At 37.6% G+C, this 11,667-nt stretch overlaps 1 protein-coding gene across 2 annotated transcripts in view; it reads left to right on the top strand.

Annotated features, from left to right (window-relative positions):
- Nucleotides 1-2,460: 2,460 nt before the first annotated feature.
- Nucleotides 2,461-11,667, top strand: part of LOC143252123 (uncharacterized) — a 61,705-nt gene continuing 52,498 nt past the window's right edge. For both annotated transcript variants that reach the window (XM_076503796.1, XM_076503795.1), the window contains exon 1: nucleotides 2,461-8,452. In XM_076503796.1, coding sequence (XP_076359911.1) covers nucleotides 3,748-8,452 — 4,705 coding nt within the window. In that variant the 5' untranslated portion in view covers nucleotides 2,461-3,747. The remainder of the gene's footprint in view (nucleotides 8,453-11,667) is intronic.

Below are 11,667 nucleotides of genomic sequence, written 5' to 3'. Positions count from 1 at the left end.
TATTCTGGGGATTGTATTTGTGTATTGTTTTGGTGGCCTCGATTTGTCCTTTAGTGTTATTTCAAGTTTCGGTTTTTATTATTCTCACGGCTCGGATTCAAACCCGAAACCTCTGGCACACCAACTCACCTGAGTTAAATTACCTAAAAGTTACTAGTAAGTTACATTTTACAACAACTCAAACTACCGCATTACTTTTAAAAAAGCAGTTCTTAATGCATTCATATGTAAATCGCGTTACTCAATTCACTCACAAAATTGTTAAGAACAAACATTATATATATATATATATGAGTACAAAGGTCAGAAAGAGTAGCACACAAAACATAGGGTAATATGGAATCGTTCTTACTATACACCTATTGTTATGAAGAGAGACGTGAATGTCATACGTATGACCTGTGAAGTCAGGGAGCTGATAATAAAACACAATGAACTATTGTGGTTCATGTTGTTTAAGAAGGTCCCAAAGTTGTCACCTAATCGGAATCCTTGCAACATGCTTTGTTTGATATTCATCTTAAACATACTAAAGGATGAAAAGGTAAAGATAGTAAAGTTACGATTGGGTTTAAAAAAAAACTTGTATTTCCTCAGTAGCTGGTGACCCAGTATTTATAATAGTAGTAGATTAGTATCGTTGCTTACTAATTTGTTGTTTCACGACGTGGACATTTTTAAGATAATTACACCTTAATAAACCGTAGACAGAGTATTTTTGGATGAAGTACAGAAGTACATGAATTACTATTTAGAGAATTTTGAGTGTGAATGCATGTTAAATAACGAGTAAGAACTTACTGTTAACGGTCGGAAGTGGAAGTGGAAGTACTCATTACTAACCGGAAGAAAATGTTCCAGAAAAGCCAAGTTTTTAATCTGTAAACGAAGTTACTCTGAATTGTCTAGGTGCACAGTTACGTGCCCAATGAATTATTCCATACATGCGCTATGGCAGTACGTGATGAGAGGTTTATTTAGAATATTCTCATCTTAATACGTTTTTTAAACATGAAATAAAATTATCTTCTGATGATAAACAAGAAATAATAACTGAACTAATTATTTCCTGTATACAATGGATACTGAAGGTAAGATGTTGGCTAACAGCTGAGAATACTCTAACCTGGTTATGTACACAAGCAAATTTATCGGTCGACTTATACAACTATAATGAACTTGGAGGAACTGTTTTACTGGAGTCCACCAACGAGAGATGGGAATCAACAAATGAGGGACTGTTTTACTGGAGTACACCGACGAGAGATGGGAATCAACAAATGAGTGACTGTTTTACTGGAGTTCACCGACGAGAGATGGGAATCAACAAATGAGGGACTCTTTTACTCGAGTCCACCGACGAGAGATGGGAATCAACAAATGAGGGACTCTTTTACTCGAGTCCACCGACGAGAGATGGGAATCAACAAATGAGGGACTCTTCTACTGGAGTCCACCGACGAGAGATGGGAATCAACAAATGAGGGACTCTTTTACTCGAGTCCACCGACGAGAGATGGGAATCAACAAATGAGGGACTGTTTTACTGGAGTCCACCGACGAGAGATGGGAATCAACAAATGAGGGACTGTTTTACTGGAGTCGTCCACCGACGAGAGATGGGAATCAACAAATGAGGGACTGTTTTACTGGAGTCCACCGACGAGAGATAGGAATCAACAAATGAGGGACTCTTTTACTGGAGTCCACCGACGAGAGATGGGAATCAACAAATGAGGGATTCTTTTACTCGAGTCCACCGACGAGAGATGGGAATCAACAAATGAGGGACTGTTTTACTCGAGTCCACCGACGAGAGATGGGAATCAACAAATAAGGGACTGTTTTACTCGAGTCCACCGACGAGAGATGGGAATCAACAAATTGGAAGTTTGTGGTTTTAATTATGATTATGCTTAATTGGTGCTAACATTTCTAAATGAGGGAAAATTTTCGGTTCACCAATATATTTTTCTTTATTGCGGTCTAAATCATTCTATAGTGAACTTTAAAAAGAATAGACAGAGATAGTGATTTTTAATGACTGTTCAAAATATTCCTTTAGAGAGAAGAAAATGAAAAAAGCCACATGTTAATGATGATGAATCGGATCTGTCACATTTTATTTCTTTCAGTAGATGTGCAGTCCTCGTTGAATTTGCCTTTGAAGACTGATAACTGTAACATCACTTGCAATACATGTATTCGTATAGGGATCACGAATGTGGATTCCAATGACATTTACTCTTCAAAATAGCTATCACCCTGAAGAAATGTTAAGTGTAAGAGTCAAAGATAAGGATAATGCTGGCTCGACAAGCTATCAAACAGAGAAAACCAATAGTAGCATGGCCTTCAAATCACGTAATAATGCTGTTGATTTAAAACTGCTCACAATTACTTAGTTAGTGACGTGAGATACACCGGTGCATTTCAATGTCAACACACTGAAGCTCTACTGGATAAGTCTGAGTGTTCTGGTATAGAGTGAATACCGTTGTTTACTAGACTACATACATTCATATAGTTGCGTTTGAAAGAAAAAAGGTTAGTTCTTTTTCTTTTCCTTGACAACATGAATGAATATTTTGTAACAGTTTCAAATTTTGTAGCAAATTCAGTTGAGAAAAGGTAACTTTTCTAGTATGCGAGAAAAACTAGTCTTACCAGAACAAGCAAAGCCTTTATGACAATTTGCTGCCTAGTTTTCCCGAATTAGCAAAGTACTCTTGACAACTTTCGACAATTGCTAAAAACTTGTCAAGGTGGGTGCTTCGTATCGTGATTCATGTTGTCACGCTAAAACAATTTACAATTACACGGGAGCTAAGAATGTTAAATGTAAGATATCGTAGGTGTAACAATTAAAAAAACATTAGCTTAAGAAGTTACAGTGTGAGAAAACGAAAGTATATGCATCCAACCAAATATTTATTAAGTTGACTCACAGACTGGCTTTAAAGATGAGTTTGTTTGTTTGAAAATAAGCACAAAGCTGAAAAACGGGCTATCTATGCTCTGCCAACCACGAATATCGAAACCAATTTTCTAGTGTTGTAAGTCCGCAAACGTATCGCTGTGCTACTCGGGGGCATTTATAGATGAAGAGGGGGCTGAGTCCTACAAAGCTGACAATTACGGTCTAGTTTCGAGAACAATTGAGAGAATGGCAAACAATAGAGTTAAAGAATATTTTGGCAATAGTAAAGGATAGAAATTCGAGATAAAGAATATTTTGGCAATAGTAAAGGATAGAAATTCGAGATAAAGAATTCAGATTCAACTGGGAAGTTAGTTAATAATATTCTAGAAAATTCAAGCAAAAAAAAAGGAGTCGAACCGAGGGCAAAGTGAGAACGGTAAGTATTGTGAGATAATGAAACAGAATGGTGATATAGATAAACATTGGGACTGCCTAACGTGCAAACTGAAGAAAGCTGCAACTCTAAGTACGTCACCGTACTAACTGACAGCGAAACTTTAAAGACAGAAGATAAAGGAAGATATTTTCACGAAGCAGTGAGTTTAGGAACATTGTTGAATAACATTCGTTCGAGAAACGTTATGCAAAATCGAGATAATAGGATAACGGAATTAGAAAAAACGAAAGTCAGTAAGCTGAATCGATTACTTGTGATAACGTCAGATCAGCAGAGCAAATATACGGAAAGTGAAAACACAATTAACAATAACGTTTACTCAAACGATACGAAAAAAACCGAGCCGAGTGTTAACGTGCGGAATTAAATGAAAAGCCGTACATTCTGTGGTCAATACATGCAGCTATATTTACATAACATTAAAAATGTCTCTGTCAACTATAATGTAGAAAATGATTATAGCGCGATGGAAAATAATTTACGTATTGAACATAACAGTTCAATGCAATCACATTTCTTTCCCAGTACGGATGAAATGCAACCTAAAAGTGACAGTTCATCATTCGAGCTTACTCATGTAGGAATTGGAGGAGAGAATATCGTAGCGCCGCCTCTTGAGGTAAATGATAACTACAAATATATAGAAGAGGGTGTTGAAATACGATCCTTACAGTCGAATCACGGTAACCTTCTCGACCCAAGCAGTGACGTCCCCACGAGAAGCAAAGTGAATACCATACTACGGAATGTGGGGTCTACGGACGTACTCATTTCTATCCATGCACAGGATCGCGCCCATGTATCTCTAAATCTGGGACATCTCAACGCAGTCGAACGGGAGGACCTTAAGTCAAGCCCAGTTGAAAAGAAGCCAAGAAAGCGTGCGCTAACAAATACAGACGTTCAGTCAAGCAAACATGTTATTACTAAAGCTACAAGTGGTGAATCAACAGGACGGAAAAAAAAAAGCTTAGCGATATCAGAAACTGATGCTTTTCATGATTTAACCTCAAGTATACAGACAAGCAGACATCCTGAATTTAATAAACTGACCACTGATGGTGTTGAACTTTCAACTAGAGTTTCTTATGAAACCGATAATTCACAACGGCCTCAATCCATCGTCACACCAACAACTACAGTTGCAACCTTTACAAACGCTTCAAATCAGCTTTTAGTTAAGAACAACCTTCTGGAAAAGCTGTTGCTGGATATTCCTGTTGTGCTTTCTGCAGCTGCGAACGGGACTGAAGAGCTTCGTAGTTCGGCACGACCAGAAAGCGTTAAGTTGTGGAAGGCTAGCGTTGATGACATTAATGTAGAAAACAGAAGATTTCAGAACTTTTATCACTTTCGGCGAAGTGCCTCCCAACCAGATTTACGATTAGGTCAGCAAAGTAAGCCAGGTAAGTTAACTAAAACTGAAACTTCAGAGCTGGTCGTAGAAGGTCAAGGTAACCTGAGAGAGTTACGACATGGTAATCGTAAAAGAGTGACTGACAGATCGGTAAGTTCTGATGTTAAAACTGTACCTAAACGCTATAATTTTGCGAAAAGTGATATTCCAAGTAATAAGTCACTAAAAACAAATACTCTTAAAAAGTTAATCATAAGGCAACCGAAATATCGCGAATTTTCTTCACTCGAGATGGCTAAAGGTGCATCAGCAGTTCAGTATAAGGAGGAATTAGTACAAGAGCCAGTGTCTCTTATAAGACAGATAGTTAAGGTTCATTCATCAGTCATTCCATCAGGTAATAAACCGAAAGTAAATTTCCCAAGTGTACTTTATAAGCCAGAACTTCCACCGAAACCAGTGCATTTGTCAGCCATCGGCAGCGTACGTCAGGTCCGCCCCTCGTGTTTGATAAATTACGGCCCGTTGGTTAAACCTCGGGGCTCCATTCCAGTAAACACTGCTTCAACTGCGACGCTTCCAGGTGCAAAGAACCAATTTCTGTTGCTTAGCAACAACAATAACACTTCTCATGATAGCACGTGGGAACAAGGCTGTACAAACAATCGTCTTAAGACTGTGAGAATTCTAAATTCAGCTGACAACTGCAAAAATGGCAAAATCAGTGATGTGTCTGCAGCTCGTGGACCAGCAATTGACCGCTCAGTGAAGAATAAAACCGACAGTGAGAGTCAGAATGTGGTCATGTCTTTAAAGCAGAAAAAACCGGCCTCTGTTCAGAATTACGTCGAACAAATGTGTTCACCGTCTCCGAGGTATGAGAAGAAAAAAGATAAATCTTCTCCGAGTGATAAATACAGAAAAACTATCACACACGAGTATCCTTCACTAATTCATACCCAGAAAAAACTTTCCCTTCCTTCTTCAACGTTAACACCGTGTATCAAGGCCCAGGATAAATACCGAAATAGAAATAAAGACGAGGGAAGTGCCGGGTCTACTCCACAAGATAACTTTACCTCTAAGTGCCTGAAACCAAAGAATTTAGAATTTTCGTCTTCTCAGCTACCAATATCATCTAATTGTTTACTTCCCGATAAGGAAAATTTGACTGACAGAATAGAACGTATTACTGGTTATAAAGCTGCAGAAAAATATAGCTCATCTAAACCACCTCTGCCACTTCATTTTCAAAATGCCACAAAAGCGAGACTAAATGCTGGAATAAGAACCCGTATTGCTAACGCACGACAACAGTTTTTAGAGGCCATTCAGAACAGTGAAGAAAGGAAATTTGATTACAGAAGCCAAGATGGCGACTTAGATAAGTTCAAAGCCTTCAGACGTTCTACCGAAGCGGAGAGAGCCCGACTAATAGCCAGTACTCCAGATCTTGCGGCACTAGAAAGATCAGTACGCAGCAGTAGGAGACATATTGATCGGATCCTAGCTTCTAAAGGTCGGAGCCAGCTAGAAACAGAATCAGAACGCAGTCATTCCGAGCCTCGGCATGCAGATGGTTCAGCTGTTGTGTGGCCTTCTTATCGTCGAAAAATATCCCAATACAAAGACAAGTACGAACACGAGAGATACTTGAAAAGAAGAAGCAAGAGTTTCGGATACTTAGAGACAGATATTGATACATTAGAATGTAGACAGGTGTTTGAAACAGAACACGATAGGTCACGCCGCGAAAATCACTTGTACAATGCATATTTTACTCGTAGCTTGTTTACTCTGGATCAACAGAACCTAACAAATCACACTACCGAAATGGAAGATAATTCACGAGCTCGAAGCATGGACTTTCTCTTAGACGACGATAATCGTCTGTCTGTTTTACCCCCAGAAAATACATTGAATGCTAATAAGACTAAGTCTGAGCATGAACTACGAGTAGAACGGTCTTTACAAAATCTAAACATCCCAGAGTGGTACAAGAATTCTCCTTGGAGTAAAAAGTCTCAAGAAAAGCTGATTTTGAAACACAATAATGGAAAACGACGTCCACGATGGCAAGGACTAGGGTCAAGAACCCCTTCTTCTTCTAGCATTGCTTCCAATAGTTTTTCAAGCAGAAACCTGAGAACCCCTGATCGCTCAGTTAATACCGACTGGCGATATACAGAATTCTTGCGATCGTCACGAGAGAGTCTCACAGAAGTTAGTACAGGGTCTGTGTCTCCAGCTGAGCCATATCCACTGTCCAGGTGGAGCAGTACTCGTTTATCGTCAACTAGTTTTCCTGTTTCAGGATGGTCAGCTTATCGCTCTTTTAGACAGCCTTACCTAGGATGGAGAGCAGCAATTGGTCAGAATTCTAGCAGCAATTTTTCAGGAGTTCCATCTCCAGCTCCATCAACTCCTCTGACCACCAGCAGACCTGTATCACCTGGTCGTAGCTTCAGAGAATATCAGTCTGATTATACCAACTTATCTGATAAATCTGAGATACAAATTTCGTCACATCATCGAATAGAGGATGTGAAAAAAGATGACCTTTTGGCAAACTTCAGTGACCAACTGGGCACGTGTAGTCAACACGTTAATACTGTAGAGAAGGGAAGTAATTACAATGTATCAAGAAGCAATTTTACCAAATCAAAACAGATTTCACTCCTTCAATACCACCCTACAAGTAACTCGGAGACGATAAATGGTCACAGTGACTTGTACCATGAAACCTCACGTTCTTATAACTATGTCAGAGCCGAATCGGCTCAACTTTACTCGGAATCAACTGATGACGGATCTCCTTACCAACAGTCATGTAGCACATTAGAAAAGGACTTCACTTTTCCGAGTTATTCAAAACGCATATATGATTATCCGGTAGAAACCAGTATACCTACTAAAGTATATACAGCTGAAAGTTTACTCTCTCAGTCCTCTATTAGGCCATCTGGAGAAAAACCACATCCAGACTGTCGAAACCGAAACATTTATCAAAATAAAAACTCTTCTTTGCAGAAAGATATGTTCTCATACCATACTCCAGTCAATAGCAACTCATCACCTTGTTATCTGAAAAAGTCTTTTGTCAATGAAACTGGTTATTATCAGTCCTCATACTTGCCTGATGAGAAAAAGGACGACAGTTTTACAATTGTTACATCAGAATTTTCCCATCCAGACCAAGAGCCTAGAATCTTAGAGGACAGCAATACTGAACAAAAAACAAGTATGAATGGTTACCGTGAAGAGAGTAGAAAAGCTTTAAAAGAACTGGAAAATTCCTCATTATCAATCAATCACGACTTTGGAGATGGATCTGAGAGTCCAATAGAACGTAATCCCAAGAGGGACAGGTCATCGTACGCTCAAAGTATTTACAATGGAGACCCCAAGCGTGACAGATTTTCGTACATTCAAAGTATTTACAATGGGGACTCTATCGTAGATAAAGTGACAAAGAAAGGATCTCGTCAGCCTACTTCTGATGGACAACAAACTTTTGTTGACATCAGTCAAAACAGAAACCAGAGCCAGACTTCATCTCCGCAGCGTGTCCTGTGGATGGAATCATCATTTGTAGGGTCAAGACCAACGACATCCGTGGTTGTGATGCCCGCCAACAATGACAAACTTCTCTTTGAAAAGACAAATGTCGTCTACAACACAGATGATGAGAATGATAGCCTCCAATATCAACATGGTGAGTATATACATCTAAGTAATTTTAACTTTCAGAATAGACGTGCCAAAGATAACTTTTGTACTTCAAAACATCTATTGGCGAGTTCAAGATTTGAAACTGTACCTCAATGAACTAAGCTTTAACTGACTGTAATTATTATAACAAAAATGTCCTCAAAGGAGTTACAACACGCCACATTGCTAAAATACTATAGTGCCACCATGTTTTCGATAGTTAAAAACTTGACAATGTTAAAATGGTGCTTAAATAGCTACGAATGTAAATAACTGAAACTCTCCCGTTTAATAATGTTCAGAGAGAAAGGTATTGAGAAAACGTGAGAATAAGGCTTAGAATGAATATTAAATGAAGAATCTTCGTATGTAAATTATTTCAAAATTTGTAACGAACTTTATTATTCAAATTATCCCGCATTTGATAACTATTTGTAATAGTTGAGCTGAGAAAAAAAACAAACTACATTGACACATTATGTATATCATTGGAATGCAATTTTTAAAATCGCTGATCATAGTCACATCTGTTTGTATTATGTAAAACTGGTGTGAAAAAATAACTGGGAAAAAACAAAAACAGCTAGATTTATATTATTGAGAGATCAGTAAGAAGCCTGTACTTCTTAGATTATAACTTTATTTGTAGTTTTACCTCATTAACAATTTACTTTGTTCACACAAATTTCATGACGATAATATATTATGATCAGTTCTAATTATAATGTATTTTAAATAAACTTGATGTAATTTACATTCATTAAATCGAGTTACGCTTTATCTTTGAAGAATCATGTTGCCCAAGTAGGAAGACATTCAGTGCATTAAGCCTGTGCAAACCAGTTGTTTCGAAAGTCCATTTCATGACCCACTAATTGGAAGTAAGCCAAAAGCAGTTTTATAAAAAAAAACAACACACATTTAAATGTTTCGACAGTCCATTGAACACGTACTATACTGGCAAATGAAAATAATTTTCTGAAAAGTTATTTTATTCTAGAAACTAAGAATCAAAACAAACGAATATTAAGGTTTCTTCAAGTGTAAGCTGCGTTTGATTTCGTATATATATAAACTTTGTAGCTTCTAACAAACGCAATCAGTATTTACGAAAAGACTGTCTGACTTGGTTTTGTAATTACTGACACAGGGGACATTATATAAGATACGTGTATTAGTTTTCGTATGTTTAATATGCTATTTCTTGAAAGAAGACTTTAAAAACTTTAGTGTAAATAAAGCGTCGTTTTTCTACAACTGGCATATAGGCACGCCACGTATGTCCCAGTATGTCTAAATCACTGATAACACATATCTTTTAACAACTAAAGTGTATTACTCCTTTTACAAATTTAATAACTGCTGAGACATAACCAGGTGGTTAAGGCACTCGACTCGTAAACCGCAGGTTTGAATCCCCGTTACACCAAACATGCTCGCCCGTTCAGCCGTGGGAGCGTTAAAATGTGACGGTGAATCCCAATATTCGTTAGTATAAGATTAGCCTAAGAGTTGGCGGTGGGTGGTGATGACTAGCTGCCTTCACTAGTCTTACACTGCTAAATTAGGGACGGCTAGCGCAGATGGTCCTCGAGTAGCTTTGCGCGAAATAAAAAAAAACAAATAAAAAACAAAACAATTCCTTATTGTTGTTTGTAATAGCGACTGCCACTTGTGGACTAGCGAAAAATATTACTCACTTCACCCCGCAGTTTAAAATCGAGTGAATAAAACGTTGTTTTTGCTTGTACAGAATTTTCAACTTATGACATATTCAGTTTTTAGTCACATCACAGGGGAAAATCTAATCGATTTATTTGTTACTCAAACTAACTATCAAAAGATCAATCTGTTTACTTATTTGCCTAACTTTGATAAACATTTATCTGTTAACTTACGTATTTATTTATCTGTTTTCTTCATAAATACATAGATTTATTATCCCTCTGTAGTTCAAACTTTGTATAGAAGAAGAGCTTTGTTTTCTTCAGTGTTTTAGGTTATTAGTAGTGAGTAAAATTACATGTATTTTATGTGTCTTCAAGGAAAGGTTGAACTTAAATTTTCCTAAGGTGATTATGTAATTTTTTTGAAAAATATCATTTTGGAATGTTACACAGCGTTTCAGCAATAGTTTTGATACATTCGGTAATTGCTTGTGTAATATATTGGTCACGGTACGTCAACAAAACACCTTAAAATGTTATGGTGTACCTATACATGTACCCGTGCTTGTAGGTGTGGATTTAAACGAGCCATGGCTCATAGCGAAAATCAACCAGCTGCATTCACTTACACATGCACTGTTACCTCTATACCCTTGAATTACTTTAACAGATGTCCTGTGTAAACTATAAGGAATAAATTACTGAATTCAAGTGCCGTATCTCCAATGATTCATATTTTACTTACTGGGAACACACGTACAAATATATATAACTGGAGAGTGAAGCGAGGCGAGAAAATGCTTTGTAAAAAAATATTCCAAGTGGGGTAACAGTGTGTTTTTAGTGCTCCCTTGTTAGGTGCCTATGTATGTATAATAAATAAGGAAAATATTAATAATTGGAGATACGGTGCTTGAATTTCGATAAATACAGTTCATTCCAACACATTCCACTTGGTAATTTTATCAATCAGCGATTTATAAAAAGTCGTGTTGTTGAAATACAACTGTCGTTTTATGTTGTACTTACTGAATAACTCGTTCGAAATGAATGAGTGTCATTAAATAGCAGATATTGTAGTAAATGTGGGTAAGATTGAGTCTCACTGCATGACATTATGTTACTCAAACTGACAAAATTAATTTGACTTTACATATTAGTCTCAAACTAATAAAAAATGAAACAATATATCTACGTATGAAAACTGTCCAGTATAGCAACCAGGAATACTTTAAATCAATACATCACCGATTTTCTGCGTCAATTTTAGCAGGTAAATCAATACACCAGAAAACTATTGGTTTGGTTTGAATTTTGCGCAAAGCTACTCGAAGGCTATCTGCATTAGTCGTCCTTAATTTAATAGTGGCACACTAGCGGGCTCAACGCCACCAACTGCTGGTTTTGGGGTTACTATTTTAAAAAGGAACAGTAGGATTTTTTCGTACATTGTAGCGTCCCACAGTTGAAAGGGCAAGCATGTTCGGGGACGGGAATTCGAACCCACAATCCACAGGTTGAGAGTAGGTCGCCCTAACCATCAGGGCATGTT

This window comes from Tachypleus tridentatus, chromosome 6 (genome assembly GCF_004210375.1).
Source record: "Tachypleus tridentatus isolate NWPU-2018 chromosome 6, ASM421037v1, whole genome shotgun sequence".
NCBI lineage: Eukaryota > Metazoa > Arthropoda > Merostomata > Xiphosura > Limulidae > Tachypleus > Tachypleus tridentatus.
Note: the sequence above shows the minus strand (reverse complement) of the source record. Positions and strands in the feature narration are given on the sequence as shown.